This window comes from Triticum aestivum, chromosome 1D, assembly GCF_018294505.1.
Source record: "Triticum aestivum cultivar Chinese Spring chromosome 1D, IWGSC CS RefSeq v2.1, whole genome shotgun sequence".
Taxonomy (NCBI): domain Eukaryota; kingdom Viridiplantae; phylum Streptophyta; class Magnoliopsida; order Poales; family Poaceae; genus Triticum; species Triticum aestivum.
In genome coordinates, this window is record NC_057796.1 from 156,894,450 (window position 1) to 156,911,479 (window position 17,030).

The 17,030-nt window shown below is 46.2% G+C and overlaps 1 protein-coding gene across 1 annotated transcript; it reads left to right on the forward strand.

The window, feature by feature from the left end:
• Nucleotides 1-1,155: 1,155 nt before the first annotated feature.
• On the forward strand, nucleotides 1,156-16,001 carry LOC542978 (DNA mismatch repair protein MSH2). The gene is made up of 13 exons (XM_044592964.1): nucleotides 1,156-1,397; nucleotides 1,501-1,550; nucleotides 1,671-1,703; nucleotides 2,566-3,639; nucleotides 4,044-4,595; nucleotides 4,675-4,785; nucleotides 4,872-4,961; nucleotides 5,068-5,139; nucleotides 6,365-6,475; nucleotides 13,366-13,492; nucleotides 13,959-14,158; nucleotides 15,238-15,390; nucleotides 15,612-16,001. The coding sequence occupies exons 1-13, from the start codon at nucleotides 1,343-1,345 to the stop codon at nucleotides 15,810-15,812; spliced, it is 2,829 nt and encodes a 942-aa protein (XP_044448899.1). The 5' UTR covers nucleotides 1,156-1,342; the 3' UTR covers nucleotides 15,813-16,001.
• The last annotated feature ends 1,029 nt before the right edge of the window (nucleotides 16,002-17,030 follow it).

Sequence of the window (17,030 nt, forward strand, 5' to 3'; positions counted from 1 at the left end):
AGCAATAAACTCATATGATATTTCCTCACTGTGAAGATAAACACAGTTCACAATATGACAAATAATGCTAATAGCATCAACTCACAAGCGAATGGGAGTTTTATACTCACTGCACATTGTTCTTGTCATCTCAATGTGAGTTCTACTCTCTCTCTCTGCAACTTCATTTTGTCGAGGAGTACATGTAAAGAGAATTCATGAGTAATACCATAACAATTGAGAAAACCGCTAATATGAGTATTTTGAACTCAGTGCCATTATCACTTTTGACATGCTTGATAGTCACATCATATTTATTTTAAACTTTCTTGGCAAGTCTCTTGAAAACTTCATGAGTCCTGGTTTATACTTCCTCCGTCCCATAATAGGTAGCAAAAACATCTTACATTATGAGACGGAGGAAGTAATTAATAAAATGAAGTGTGTTTAAAGAAAAAACTTTCATGTACTCACAACCGAAAAAAACAGTCTTAGTAGCTTCAGACAAAACATGATGCATCAATCAAGATCAACGACTACAACTAAATCTCAGTTGATTGAGTTTTAGTAAACCCGTTAATTAAATTAAAGTTTCGAAGGCATGAGTTGTTTTTGGCTAAATTTAGGCTACTCATAGTGGAAGTATCATATACTAATATCATGCATATAATACTATTTTCATAGTGCATAGTATCATAGATGATCATATTTATTGCCATATATAACACAAAGTAGCATAACATTTAAATGATACAGTATCTACCTATATTACTCTAACCCTCTCTCTCTTCTTTAATTCTTTGCCACATCATCGTGTTTGCTATTCCCGAGTGCACGATACCGGCTATGATACCATCACTATGGCCATCTTAGGCTAGTCATAGTGAAGAGTAACTTAGACTAGTAATACCTCCACAGTAGATAGTGTCATAGGTGTGGTAACACAGATGTGTTCATTTATAATTTTGTAGGCTCATCTTGCATTAAGAAGCGTTATGTGATGGTAACATAATCTCTCCTTATTAACTACTTGACACATCATCATTTTTATTTATGTTACTTCAACCATTTTCAAAAGAAAAAATGTTACTCCCACTGTGACTAGCCTTATTGAAAGTTTATTTTGTTGAATATCGGCCCGAGTCCCGACTGCGCATTTACCGGTATCCTTCCTCGATTCTCGCACCCCGGCCGCTCCGCCCACAAAGCCCCGCGAAATCCCACATCCCACATCCCACACGCGCGCAGCTCGGCTCTCCCGCGAAAACCCCCAACTTTTCCCGCCGCCCGCGTCTGCCCACATTTCGCCGAGCACCTCGCCCACACCACCATCCCTCTCTCCCCCGGCGGCATTGGGGGCGGCATGGACAGCGAAGACTGCTTGCCGGAGGGGGGAAAGCTCCCGGAGCTCAAGCTAGGTGCGTGCGCTCTCGTTCTTTGTTTGTCTCGTATGTTCTTTGTGTATTAGGTTTTGACTTCCTTTTTTTCTTTCTGATCGATTCCGTTTCCGTGATTGGATAGATGCGAGGCAAGCCCAGGGTTTCATCTCCTTCTTCAAGAAGTTGCCCAAGGTAAGACTCTTTCAGCCCGACCCCTGGATTTCTAGTGAATATGTTGGGTGACATTTTTCTGCATTAGTTAACTTCATTTTTTTTTGAGTTGGAGGTAACATTATCTTCTTGATACTGCAGGATCCTCGGGCCATTCGTTTCTTTGATCGCCGGGTAAGTACTTTCGCATTAATGTTTGTTACAGTTTTCTTGTATGCGTAGATGTGCTCCAGTATTTATTTCTTGATGATCAGTTTCACAAACATGATAGGAAAATAGTTAAAATTTCATGTTACTCTCTTTACATCATATGAGAATATCTACTACGGATGGTCGCCATATAAGGCTGTTAGTGTTATTCTAATTTGTTGGATATTTTAGGTATCATGTGAGTGAGATAATGTACGTATCTATCATGCAATTTGAGACTTTCCTTGACCAAAGTTTGTGAACCATAATAGTTCCTAAAAAGAAAAAGTTTCAGTCCCATGCTCTGTTTCTGCGTTATGAAAAACTTCCATTCACTAGGAGAGTGCGCCTCTAACTGATGTTGCAAACTTAGTCTCTGTTTGGCATCTCAGCACAATATGCACACTTTGCGGGGCTTGATATTTCATGAATAATGATTCTAGTAGGATATCGTTTTGAATTTGTTGGAATGCAATCTAAATGGTTGAATATGCAGAAATGTTTCATCATATGAGTACTAGTAGAATGCAGTAATGCTAGAGAGAGTTATAAGAATGTCTCCCACTTCTACCTTTTTGTGCATTTAGGCAGTTCATGCAAACATATGCATCTTTCTTCATAAGTAATTCAATAAAGACATTTGTTATAGATTTCATTGACACACTTCTTATGAGTTCCTACATCAAAAGAAGGCTGTCTTTATCGTGTAGAAGTTACAACTCTTGAGATGCACCTGCCCACACAGAGCTAAATCTTAGCTGATTGCTCTTCAGATTACTTGAACTAATTATTTGTATACATCAAATTCCTGGGAATATTGTAAACTAAAGCTTAAATGTTCTGCCAGGATTATTACACTGCTCATGGTGAGAATGCAACCTTTATTGCAAAGGCATACTATCACACAATGACTGCCTTAAGGCAACTGGGCGGTAACTCTGATGGAATCTCAAGTGTCAGTGTTAGCAGGGCTATGTTTGAGACCATTGCACGCAACCTTTTGTTAGATAGGACGGACCATACACTGGAGCTCTATGAGGGAAGTGGGTCAAGTTGGAGGTTAACAAAATCTGGAACACCTGGAAACATAGGCAGTTTTGAAGATATTCTGTTTGCTAACAATGACATGCAATTTTCTCCGGTTACTGTTGCATTGTTTCCTGTCTTCCGTGATGGTCAGCTATATGTAGCGCTTAGTTTTGTGGATATGACGAACCGGAAGCTTGGGTTGGCTGAGTTCCCTGAAGATAGTCGATTCACAAATGTGGAATCAGCCCTTGTTGCATTAGGTTGCAAGGAGTGTCTTCTTCCAGCAGATTTTGAGAAATCAATAGATTTGCAGCCTCTTCAGGATGCTATTAGCAATTGCAGTATTCTACTGACTGAAAGAAAGAAGGCTGAATTTAAATCTAGAGATCTTGTGCAGGATCTTGGTCGAATAATCAGGGGTTCTGTCGAGCCAGTTCGTGATCTCCTATCTCAGTTTGACTATGCTTTGGGTGCCCTTGGAGCTCTAGTATCATATGCTGAGTTGCTAGCAGATGACACTAATTATGGAAATTACACGATTGAGAAATTCAATTTGGACCGCTACATGCGACTTGATTCTGCCGCGGTGCGAGCATTGAATATTGTTGAAGGAAAAACTGATGTAAACAAGAATTTTAGTTTGTTTGGTTTGATGAACAGAACTTGCACTGCTGGGATGGGAAAGCGACTGCTTAACAAATGGCTGAAACAACCCTTGATAGATGTAAACGAAATCAATAACAGATTAGATATGGTTCAGGCTTTCGCAGAAGATCCAGAGCTTCGTCAGGGTCTTAGGCAACAACTTAAAAGGATATCTGATATTGATCGCCTAACACATGCTCTCCGTAAGAAATCAGCCAACCTGCAGCCTGTTGTTAAGCTCTACCAGGTTTTTGCTTCTACCTGCTGTTTCTTTCTTGCAAATATGGTTGTTTGGCTAAAATGTGTATGCAGATAAACTTATGACACTGTTATATTGGCTTCTTAACTGTTAGTATATGGTTCAGATAACATATTTTGAATGAATGAATTGGGCCTTTTTTGTGCTTGTGTTGCTGCATCTTTGCACAGATTGTCGTAGCACATATCAAATTGAAAGTTATTTATATACTTACTAAACATGAGGGGTATATCTGTATGTGATGATTCTAGTAAAATACAACCCCCTTAACACATATCAAATTGAAAGCTATTTATATACTTACATAGACATGTGTCTTTTGCCATTATTTTCCGTTTTGAATCTTCTTGCTCAAGTAAAATTTCACCTTTTTTTAATCAATGTTTTTGCAGTCCTGCTCTAGAATCCCGTACATCAAGGGTGTTCTTCAACAATACAATGGCCAATTTTCTACATCTGTAATGACAAGGTTCCTTAGCTCTTTAGAAGAGTGGCTGACAGAGAACCGATATGGTAGGTTTGCTAATCTTGTTGAGACAGCCATTGACCTCGGTCAAGTAGACAATGGCGAGTACAGGATATCTCCCCTATATTCTTCTGATTTGGCTGTGCTGAAGGATGAGCTTTCTGGAGTCGAAAATCACATAAACAATTTGCACATGCATACAGCCACTGATCTGGATCTTTCTGTTGATAAGCAATTGAAGCTAGAAAAAGGCCCATTTGGACATGTGTTCAGAATCTCAAAGAAAGATGAACAGAAAGTCAGGAAAAAGCTCACAACCAATTACATTATCATAGAAACTCGTAAAGACGGTGTGAAGTTTACAAGCGCCAAGCTTAAAAAGCTAGGTGACCAATACCAGTCACTGCTTGGTGATTACACAAGTTGCCAGAAAAAGATTGTCGATAATGTAGTGCAAGTTTCATGCACCTTCTCAGAGGTACATTTAGATAAAATGATTTGTAGTTACCTTTTTTTGTTGTCATTTGTGACTAACAGATCTTAAATTCTTGATGTAGGTATTTGAGAATTTTGCTGCAATTATATCCGAGTTGGATGTTTTACAGAGTTTTGCTGATTTGGCAATAAGTTGCCCAGTTCCTTATGTAAGACCAGACATCACAACATCGGTAAGAAATATTAGCTAATACCCTCCAAAAGAAGCAATTCCACTTAGTTTTGTGGCTGAAGTTCTAATCCTGCGAATTTAATACAGGAGGAAGGAGATATTATTCTACAAGGTAGTCGGCATCCTTGTGTGGAGGCCCAAGATGGTGTTAACTTCATACCAAATGATTGCACTTTGGTAAGTATATCATGATCTTGTTTACACGGAAGCACTTAGTCACCAAGGTTCGTGCTGCTTTTCCCTGAAAAAAAAGGTCTGTGACGCTTGAAATTCTTCTAAATAGGCGAGGGGAAAAAGTTGGTTTCAAATCATCACTGGGCCAAACATGGGTGGAAAATCCACTTTTATACGTCAGGTCAGATCTGCATGTTTATAATATCATCAATGGCAGTTTGGCATTTGTTTGACTTGTTTCATGAAATTAAGTTTTTTCTATTATTTACGGAAAATATGTGTATGGTACTTTGGATTGATCAATAAGCTTATTGGCATGGACAGTATGGTGTGCAATGCATAGTAGTAATTAGGAGCGGCTGCATTGCATGCTGATATAAGCACATAATACTTGAAACGGTAATGTATGCAACTATGAAATGCAGCTTCAAAAAATTATTTGATCAGTGTTTACAAATTACAAAATTAGTGAAGCTTAATAGCTGGCCAACGAAGGTTTTGCTGGGGTTGTTTGCAAATCAACTGTAGTCAACATATTGAGAGGTCTGTCCTTAAGCTTCTAATCAGTGTTGGGCGGTCGTGCCATCAAGGTCTTTATATGTGGTCCCCACAAGACAGCTTGTGGAAGTGTCGTGTCGCAGAGGGGTGTTATTTTATGGTGTGGGTTGCTGCCTGCCTATTTCACGTCAGAGGAGACGGAAAGATAGGAGCGCTTTCCTGTTAATTACCAGTTACATGCGCTTTAAGCCAGTTAGTAGGATAAAGTAAGATCACCTTAGATAAAAAATGGCGGGATTTGTGTTGTTAGACCCTCTCTCTCTATACCTCATGGAGATGCATTAAGCAAGAAAATAGAAGAGTTAACCCCTCTACCTTGCCTCCTTACCGGTAGGGTCTCACTCTGTCCCTACACCTCCTAGATCCATATCAGGTGTAGTTTTAGCAACCTAAGGATCCATCTATAACAAATATCGATTTGTATTTTCATCGAGTCAAGGCAAACAAAAATACCAAATCGACTCAGGTGGCTGCTGTACCTACAAATCATAGTAAAACCAAAGAAATTTGGAACTGTGGACCTTCTTTCTTGTTTTTCCCCTCAATTCTCTTCTATTTATATGCATAACCAGTGGCGGAGCCAGAAAATATGTACGAGGGGGGCCAAGTGCTGCTAAAACAGGTTAGGGAGGGCCAAGCTGTTGGAAAATGGATTTTTAGTAGCAAATAATGACCAATTCTGCCACTGTTCATATCAAGTTAGCAAGAAATGGCTGATGTTAGGGGGGCAGGGCCCCTGCTCCCCCCCCCCCTGTCTCCGCCACTGTGCAAAGCCTTTTGCTATGAATGTGATGCCTGTAGTTTTCATTTCATGAACTTATCTGAAGCCCTTTTTGTTTTGGAACCAGGTTGGCGTAAATGTCTTGATGGCACAAGTTGGTTCCTTTGTTCCTTGTGATCAGGCAAGCATTAGTGTGAGAGATTGTATTTTTGCTCGTGTTGGTGCTGGTGATTGCCAAGTAAGTTGGTTCAGTCGTTAAGCTCTTTTGTTCTTGAGTTTATTGAAAATGCTTTTGGTTGTAAGTTTGTTGTAAGCTTCTGCTAGAATCACATGAACTACAACATATAATTTGCTCTTCTAGATGGTGGTACAAGCACACGCACTGGAATTAAAAACATGAAGTAGTCGAGTCACCTTTGCAATGCCGATTAAGGCTTCTTGGAAGAAGATAGAAATCATTTTAATTCCTTGTTTAGAGGAAATCGTTAATTCTTAAAAGCTTGAGGTCCATGCTTTTTAACTCTCTCCTCACATAAAAAAAACTGGTTCCAATTCCTCATGTAGAAAGATCACATCCAAAGAATTTGATAAACGCTAATAACATTCACTGTTCTACTTGTTTTTCTCAAACACGCCCCCAAATGCGTGTCATTTTGTATTAAAAGAACACCAAGATGGTGTAAGAGTTTACAAAGGTAAACCTGGCAAAAGGAAAGAACAAAAATAGGCTAGCAAAAACCTAAAACACCAAGAAACGAAATCGAACAAATAGCCAAAACCTTCACAGCTACCATCCTACTGCTCCGGTTCAGGAGGCCAAACATGCACCAGCGGCCTCAAAGCCCTGGACGTTCTACCTTTCGCATACCATTAATGCCTTTTGTTTTTTCTTTATATTGAGCACATGAAAAAACCCACAACCTTGGTTTAAGTGGTTGAACTAGACATCCATACCTAATCAGTAATCAAAGCTGGCTGACTGCTTTGTGCGTACTTCCATCAAACACTCTCATTGAACGTTCGAGGATCCCAGGTTGTCACCCGCCACATCCTAGGTTTTGACACCACTTTCCGACCGATGCCTAGGTTTGGGCTGAATGGGCAAAAAAAAGAGCACATCTGTGGGCAAAAAAAGATTGTACCGAGGCTAGGTTTGAACAGCAGGAGAATATGACTGAGCTGTGACTCCTTGGAACTACAAGCGATGTGCTACCAGAGACCCCACAACAGCATGACCATCCACTCGTCCCGAGTAGGCTGGTTGCCCAGCGTGACGAGGGCGCCAACGCCCTACAACAACCCATCCGACCCGGACCCGCAGGGCCTGAGGCCCGCCAGCATGTGGCATCGCCCGTCGCAATCTATGATCGACTTGGACACCGACCAGATGCGTGGGATACCATTCGAGCCCTCCGACACATGCTAGCGCGTGTGAATCACACACGGGACAGGCTCTATATCCTTAACCTTGATCAATCTCAATCGGAGTGTTGGCTCGCCAAGAGTGATGATGATTCGTGGTTATGGCATGCTAGATTTGGACACGTTAACTTCTACGCCTTAAAGAAGATGTCGAAGATGGAGATGGTATCCGCATGCCATTTATTGACCATGTTGACGGGTGCTTGGTTAAAGAACAACACCGCAGGCCGTTCCCTGCCCAGTCTACCTCAGTCTACCTATCGTGCAAGTGATGCACTTGAGCTGCTCCATGGTGATCTATGTGACCCTATCACCCCAACAACTCACGCAGGAAAGAAGTACTTCTTCCTTGTGGTAGATGACTACTCGAGATACATGTGGGTCGTTCTTCTACGATCTAAAGATGAGGCGTTTGAAGTGTTCGAGAAGCTGAAGGCTGCAACAGAGATGGAACACAAGCTGAAGGTTCATGCTCTACGGACAGATTGCGTCAGGGAGTTTACGTCAAATGAGTTCAACGACTACTGCGAGAAGATTGGCATAAAAAGGTTCCTCACGGCACCTTATACGCCGCAACAGAATGGGGTTGTTGAAAGGCATCGAATCATCGTTGACATGGCGAGGAGTTTACTCAAGAGCAAGAACTTGTCGGGTACTTTTTGGGGAGACGCTGTCTCGACGGCGGTCTATCTTCTCAACCGGGCTCCAACGAAGGCGGTGATCGGCAAGACTCCGTATGAAGCAATTTATGGACGGAAGCCGAATGCGTCTCATCTACGGACATTTGGCTGCGTGGCGCATGTGAAGACGGCGGAGCCGCATCTCTCAAAGCTTGCCGATCGTAGCACCAAGATGGTGTTTATCGGTATGAGAGGAGTTTCGGCACCAAGGTATATTGCTTCTACGAACCATGAACCAAGCGTCTACGGATTTCACCCAACGTTGTGTTTGAAGAAAACCAAGCGTGGAATTGGAGCGCAGCAGCCGACGATGCTCCAAACGGTAACATATTCACAGTTGAATTTCCAACTGATGATGATGCGATGCAGGGGAGGACGTCCAGGTGGTTGGCAAGACGCCCAACCAAGGTGACCACGACAGAAGTGATCACCATGGTGCCGACACCGATGATGGCGCGCATGAGTCGCAAGGTGATAGCGATAACGACGCGCACGACACGAGCGGAGATCTCGGCGACAACATCGACAACGAGGCACATAGTGATCCTGACAATCAAGATGATGGTCACGATCACGGCGACTACGCCGATGACCCGACATCTACCACACCCGGGACTCAGCCATCTTCCTCAAGTGCATCGACGCCGACACAATTTGTGTCGCCTCCTTCGCAAGCCACAACGGGCTCCTCCGGGCCTCGTCGCTACAAGACCCTCAAGAAAGTCTACAAGTACACAAAGCCAGTTACGCTCGAGTACTCTGGATTGTGTTTACTCCGAGTTGAGGAGCCGGCAAACTTTGTAGAGGCGAGCAAAAGTCCTAGTTGGACGCACGCCATGGATGAGGAGATCAAGGCGATCGAGAGCAATGACATGTGGACTTTGGTAACCCGATGTTCGAACCAAAAGGCTATAGGTTCGAAGTGGGTTTACAAGTTAAAAAAGGACACGAAGGGTGCTATTGTGAAGTGCAAGGCAAGACTTGTTGCAAAGGGTTGCATACAACGTCAAGGAGTTGACTATGAGGGGGTGTTTGCACTGTTGGGCATAATAAGTTGTGGCGACGAGTCAGACGTGTCGAGCGCGTGTATGGGCGCGCGCTAGGCGTGTGTCGGGTGTGTCGGGTCTGCGGCGTAGGTGTGCGTGTGTGCGTGCGTGTGGTGCACGGGGTTGCCCGTGCAGGAGTACATCGTAGGCGTGCGTGTGTGTGCGCTCTGTTGGCGAGAATAGGGGGTGCGTGGAGTTGGTCCAGGGCGGGCTCGCCATGACCCGGACGTGTGCGTGCATGTCGGGCGCCGACATAGCGGGCCGGACCAGGCGCTCGGCGTGGGCTGGGACGTGGGGTACGCGCCCTGATGTGGCCCAGGGTGTAAGACCCCCATAGACATTGTAACAATTGCGGGCTGAGTTCGTGCTCAGGGAAAAACAGAAAACACCGTTCGTGGAGGCGGTAGCGTTCGTGCGGGCTGAGAGAGAGAGAGAGAGAGAGCTAGGGTTTAGGGTTTTGGCGGCTGCGCCAAGAATTGGCATCAGAGCCTCGCCGACGATGTCGATCGTGCCGTACGCTGGCGGCTGCCCAGTGCTCACGGGTGAGAATTACACCGTGTGGGCAATCAAGGTCGAGGCCAACCTCGACGTGGCTGGGCTGTGGGAGGCAGTGGTCTGGGCGGAGATATGGGCTAGCTTGAAGACGAGGTTTGTCGGCGCGGACCGGGTCTGGGTGGCGCGGCTGGCCACCCTTCGCGGAGTGTTTGAGCAGCTGTGCATGGCGGAGGCTGAAACGCTGGATGCGTTTGCCGGTAGGATCGGCGGCGCGCTTCGCGGGGCTCGGGTCGACGCTGGACGCCGCCGCCATGGTGAAAAAGCTTCTCGACTCCGTGCCGGACCGTTTGTACGCGGCGGTGGCCGGAATCGAGCAGTTTTGCGACGTCAGCACCATGGCATTCGAGGAAGCACTCGGACGGCTGAAAGCGTTCAAGGAAAGGCTGCGCCGGCATGGACAAGCTGGCGGCGAACACGGGGGTGAGTCATGACGGCGGCCCAGTGGGCAACACGAGAGCGGCGACACGGTGGCGCACGGGACGACGACAATAGTGTGGTGTCGGGCTACGGCGGGAACCGGCGTGGCCGCTACTACAAATGCGGCGAGCGCGGTCATTTCAAGCGTGAGTGCTCCCAGCTGTGGAAGGCGCCGGTGGCGGAGCGAGCATTGCTGGCGGACGCCGGTGTCGAGGACCACGGCCTCCTCTGAGCCACGCCTTCGGGGGTGAGTGTTGGGCATAATAAGCCGTGGCGACGAGTCGGACGCGTCGAGCGCGTGTATGGGCGCGCGCTAGGCGTGTTGGGCGCGTTGGGTCCGCGGCGTAGGTGTGCGTGTGTGTGTGCGTGTGGTGCACGGGGTTGCCCGTGCAGGAGTACACCGTAGGCGTGTGTGTGTGTGTGTGTGTGTGCTCTGTTGGCGAGAATAAGGGGTGCGTGGAGTTGGTCCAGGGCGGGCTCGCCATGACCCGGACGTGTGCGTGCATGTCGGGCGCGTGCAGAGCGGGCCGGACCAGGCGCTAGGCGTGGGCTGGGACGTGGGGTACGCGCCCTGACATGGCCTAGGGTATAAGACCCCCCATAGACGTTGTAACGGGTGCGGGCTGAGTTTGTGTTCAGGGAAAAACTGAAAACGCCGTTCGTGGCGGCGGTAGCGTTCGTGCACCGGCAAACCTCGCTGTGTCCTCTTTTTGCTCCGTGTCTCCTTCTTCCTCCTTGTGGCTTGCGCTAGACCAAGGTGAGAGAGAGAGGTAGCAGCTAGGGCAAGCTAGGGTTTAGGGTTTTGGCGTCTGGCTGCGCCAACATGCACCGGTTGCTCGAATCGAGACGGTGAGAGTGCTCCTAGCTTAGGCAGCACAAGAGGATTGGAAGGTTCATCATATGGATGTTAAATCCGCTTTCCTCAATGGCGATCTTACAGAAGAAGTGTATGTGGAACACCCCCTTGGCTACGAGAAGAAAGGCGAAGAAGGGAAAGTTTACAAGCTCAAGAAGGCACTTTACGGGCTGAAGCAAGCACCAGGAGCTTGGAACTCAAAGTTAGACCGAAGTTTGGTCCCGCTTGGGTTCAAAAGATGTCCCCTCGAGCATGCAGTAGAACTCCAAAGGCTCAAACTTGCTAGTTGGAGTTTATGTCGATGATCCGATCATCACCGGAGATAGCGCGCAAGAAATTGAGGTTTCAAGGCGCAGATGAAGAAGTTCAGCATGAGCGATCTTGGATTACTCAGCTATTACTTGGGCGTCGAAGTGAAGCAAAGCTCCAGAGAAATTTCCCTATGTCAATCAGCTTATGCGGTCAAGTTATTGGACAAGTGCGGCATGACAGATTGCAACGAGATTGTGATGTTCATGGACTGTTTTGATTGTGATGTTCAACTCTGACCTGTTGCAGCTGCTTTCCTCCCATTGAGATTAACAGATGATTGTACATAGGCTTAGGAGGAAATGGTTTAGTAATGTTTCTTGGCATTGATCTCGAATATACCGAAAAAGGCTCTCGCCCTGCTTTATATATAAAGCAAAGATCAACCACAGCCCAAGTACAAACGCACCCCATGACAACACATGCAGACACCCAAGGCGGGATACATAGGCGCTGAGCGCAGCAACACCACCCCTAACACTACAAGAGCAATCGGGGTCCTTCACCGTGAACACGCCACCGCGAAGAGATGAAGCTGCATATGACAAACCGTGAGCTCCAAGACGGCGCCTCCAAGAAGGTTACGATGCCAACGTGCCGCCACCGCCCGACCCGGGGGTCAAAGTTCCCCCTGGAGCAACACGATGACCGATGAGAGCTGCGACGACGCCTTCAAGAAGGTAACGCGCTACGCCGCCGCCAGTCCGTCCGAACATGGAACAGGTTTTCACCCCAGCCAACACTCACCGCCACCGAACGCCACACCCTAGCCACCATGCCGCCCACACGGCCATGGTCACCGGGCAGCACCAAGCCACGGGCTCTGCCCATGAGCACCGCGCTACCACCACCAGGGCCGCCGCCCTGGCATCCAAGACCTTGACACCACCTCACCCGAGACCCGTTGCTACCCCAACCAATGGGACGAATGGAAAGGCCTCGCCTTTCACACCCCTGGGCGGCCCCCAGCGCCGAGACCCAAAAGGCCGACCAAAATTGGCCTCCATTGACCCGTCCTGCTGCACCGGGCGCGAGGCGAGCTTGGTCCAGACGCCGGGCGCGAGACGAGCTCGGTCCTGCTGCCGGGCGTGCGACGAGCTCGGTCCTGCTGCCGGGCGCGAGACGAGCTCTGTCCTGCAGACACGGGCGCGAGACGAGCAATGGATCGCAGCTGGGAGCGGTCCAGCCCTTCGACGAGGGTAGAGCCTGGACGACGAGAAGAGGAATCGAAGGCTGATACAGGCACTCACCAACGGCCGACGCCGGATATAAATTGAGGGCAGAGAGGGGTGGAGCCTGTGCCGTGCTTCTGTCAAACTTTATTCTAGTGGTGGGTATGTTTTAGGTCGAATCTTGCTGTTACCTTTGAACAGGCTTCGGTCTATGTTATTTTGTTTAATCTTGAAGTTTGAAAATATTGTCTGCTTCATTCAGGATGTCCTCACATAAAAAAACAAACAAAAGACTCAGGATCTTCTTAGTTTCCAGCTCCATAAGGGAGAGGGGAGGGCCAGGATGGCGAGACACTTTACGGCCACATAAATGACAGTACCGTAGTAGTGCAGGGGAGAGGGGAAATTCATATGTGAAGCTGTCAATGACTAATATTTTATATGTTACTCCCTATGTCCCATAATATAAGAACGTTTTTCAAGCTGTTTTAGCTTGAAAAATCGTTCTTATATTATGGGACGGAGGGAGTACCTGTTTAAATTTAACCAATAACTGGTGCTCGGGATATTTTAGGTCAAAACTTGCTGTTACTTTTGAACAGGCTTTCATCTATGTAGATCTGCAAAACCATCCAAGTTCTAAATATTTTGCTTTACATTTTTGTTGGCAGCTCCGTGGTGTTTCAACCTTTATGCAAGAGATGCTTGAAACAGCATCCATTTTGAAAGGTGCATCTGAGAAATCTCTCATAATTATCGATGAGTTGGGACGAGGAACTTCCACATATGATGGATTTGGTTTGTCTTGCAACCCTTTCTTGATTTGTCTTCCCACTTCTTTTTATCATGTTTAGACCTAAGACAGATTAGACGAGCATATCCAGTTTGTTAATCTCTGTTTCCTAATACAGTTTTTCAATACTAACTTCAAAATCATATTTAATGCAACTTGCTTTGAACTAAATATTTTATATTACATATATATTTCCTACCACAGTTCTGCAAATGTTAACTTCTCAAATGATATTTACTGCAACTTGATTTGAACTAAGCATTCTACATGAGGATTGTTCATTCCTGGCATTTCACTTAAACTCTGTAATTGGTTAGATGCGTTGGACCAAAATTCCATGCTTTAATTCTAGCATATGGTACTACTACTGCAGTATGCCAAAATTATAGGCAACTTGAAGATATAACTTTATTTAATGTAACTTGAAGATCTAACTCATATTTTGGATTGGTACATTCTACTTACAATCAGGTCTTGCATGGGCTATCTGTGAGCATCTTGTGGAAGTGACTAGGGCGCCTACATTGTTTGCAACTCATTTTCATGAATTAACTGCATTAGCAAATAAAAATGGTGATCAGCACCAACATGTTCCAGATTTGGGAATTGCAAATTATCATGTGGGTGCACATATAGACCCATCAAGTCGGAAGTTGACTATGCTTTATAAGGTACCCTGTGATGTGAAATTCCGAAACACATTCTGAAATCCTTTTAATGGCTTATTGTGTTGTCTATAATTCTCTGTCTTATTATAGTTTTTTCTAGAATCGCTTGATAGCTGCTAATGAGTTTCAGTATTTTAGATGCTTGATGCCATTAATTGCTTGAACTTCTCTGTCATATAGTCTTCCAAGGGAATTAGATAATTGCCTGTGCGTTGCAATGGAGGCACAGATATTTTGTACGCATTGATTTACCAGTCATTTTATTGTTAATGCGATTACGCACCAAAAATGGCAATTGAATCAGTACTTATTGACTTGCCAAAGAAAACATGATTTTATTTGTAAGCCAATAAGATGTGGGCCAGTTGAGGCGAGCCTCAGGGAAAACCGGTGCGAAAAATTGATAAAACTGGAAACGGAGGTGGGGGTTAGGATGGAGGGCGAAAGAAGAGGATGGACGACAAAACCTTACATACTTTTTTAAGTAGGAGGATTCTTTGTCTCAGATAACTGAGCAGGAAAAGGGAGAAAAGTTACATTACCATTCTGGCATCTAATAGGCAACTTGATAATTTCCTGTCTTTCCTCCTCTCTAGGTCTTCATCATGATAATTTTTTGAAGCTGTTCATCATGATAATGTCCCTATTTTCTATCGGTAGTTGTGTCCAAAAGGTGGCTAATGAGTCTTTTCTCATATATTTGAAATTGAACAAGCTTCTTGGCCTCTGTATGAAAAAGAAGAGAATAGCTAAAGACCTGCCAACATTATCAGGAGTTACATCCATGCTCGTGTCTTTTTATTTGTAGTCGCAAGTCGTAAATTTCTTGAAATAATACAAATGGATCCTTGTTGTAGATGAAGCCCTATTAAATTCTGTACTCCCTCTGAACCAAATTAATTGTCGCAGCTCTAGTACAACTTTGTACTAAAGTTGTACTAGAGCTGCGACAGTTAATTTGGATCGGAGGGAGTAATGTTGTTAGAATGGACATGGTTGTATTACCTAGTATATATTAGAGTGAAAATAAGAGGAATTCAACATTTGCATGCAGTGTGGTAAATGCATTTTCCATTTTGCAGGTTGAACCTGGTTCCTGCGACCAAAGTTTTGGTATCCATGTTGCGGAATTTGCTAATTTTCCAGAAGCTGTCATTGCTCTTGCAAAAAGCAAAGCTGAAGAGTTAGAAGACTTTACCAGTGCACCTAACTTGAGTGGTGAACCCAGTGACGAGGTATCTCCAACTAAAAGTCAAGATAAATGTTGTCTTTTTAATATCAACAACTAAAATGCACATTCTCTTTTGCTCCCTTCCCATTCCTTTCATGATTGTTCTTATTAGGTCAAGGCAAAAAAAAAGGGAGCATTTCTTGTGATTAGGAATTCCTTGAAAGCAGTGGATTGAGTAGTGTTGTAATGGCATATCTGAAACCAGTACCCTCTTCCTAATTGCAGGTTGGATCGAAACGCAAGAGGGTGTTTAGCCCAGATGATGTGACGAGGGGAGCTGCTCGGGCTCGCCTTTTGTTGGAGGATTTTTCTGCATTGCCTCTAGATGAGGTGGATGGGAGCAAGGCTACGGAGATGGTGGCCAAACTGAAATCAGACTTCGAGAACGACGCAGCCAGTAATCCCTGGCTGCAGCAGTTCCTCTGAGTGGAATGGATCTCTGACCCTTTTGTTACTGCGCGTCAACTTGGGAGGATCCTTTCCTTTTGTTAGTGCAAGTAAACAGAAACGATGCTGTACATATCCTCACTAAATTCTGATCGTCTGCTACTACTGTATTCCATTTTACTCGTCATTGGGGCACTCGTCTAGCATGGATTGGGCGGCTTATTACAAGCGCTGGACTTGTGGACTCGTCCGTGGGCGGCCTACAACTTACTGGTCGCCGTGTGGGCAAGGAACCCATGGCTGACGAGCTCTGGTTCGGCTCGTCGTCCTGACAGATGGACCGCTTTGTCAACGGCCCTGACAGGGCAGGCCCGCCAGTCAGTGAGGATCACCACGTCACCACGGCTCCGCGCGCGGCCTGGCCCAGGAAGCCCAACCCAAGCGTCATTGGGCCGGCGTGGGTAAACTGAAGCCCAGCTACGTGACTACTTGAGGAGGGATCGAGGTCAAGCGCAAGCATCCGATCAGGCTAACAGCGGCTCGGCTCTTTCCCCTTTCCCCTTCCTGTCTCGCGATGAACCCTAGCTACCAAATTCGTGTACCTCTGCCTGTAATCGGCACTATAACTCATACTTGAGAGAGATTCTTGCTAGTAATTGAGAGATCTGAGTACTCTATCATCTGGTATCAGAGACCAACATTTCCTCCACCTCGCTCCACTTTGGCGCAGCTAATCGAGACCAGAGACCTACGGCAAGCTTGAACACACTTGGTTGCCATGGATCCGGCGATCGAAGCCTTCCTAGACCGACTCGACAACACCCTCAAGGCCCAGAACAAGGCAATCGCGGAGATCCAAGCGTCCACGGCCAAGATCGACGATTTGGTTAACTAGCGTCCCGATCTGGAGAAGCGCGTCTCCGATCTGGGTGATGCGGTGGCGGCGCTCCAGATGGCGCAGCCGCCGTCCACCAAGACGAGCGACGAGGCTCAAGGGACGAATCCGAAGCAAAGCCCTTCTGCGACGACCGCCGTCCTCGCGGGGCCCGGTGGCGGCGCGGCCAGCGATCTGCAAGGGCCAAGTGGCCACGGCGTCTTCAACTTACCACGGGGGAACGTGGCGACGTCCTTCCTGATGTTGCCGCCACCCCCGGCAACATGTCCGTCCTCCTCCTTGACAACATCCCCACCTTCGTTATCGCCGTTTGCACACGCAAGTCAGTTACTGTCAGGGCTGGGGCAGTCCCATCCATCCAT

Bases quoted from the DNA above. Each gene is read 5' to 3' on its own strand.
- LOC542978 (XM_044592964.1), top strand. From the start codon at position 1,343: ATGGACAGCGAAGACTGCTTGCCGGAGGGGGGAAAGCTCCCGGAGCTC. The intron at 1,398-1,500 runs GTGCGTGCGCTC...GTGATTGGATAG, and splicing joins GCTCCCGGAGCTCAAGCTAG to ATGCGAGGCAAGCCCAGGGT. The intron at 1,551-1,670 runs GTAAGACTCTTT...TTGATACTGCAG, and splicing joins TCTTCAAGAAGTTGCCCAAG to GATCCTCGGGCCATTCGTTT.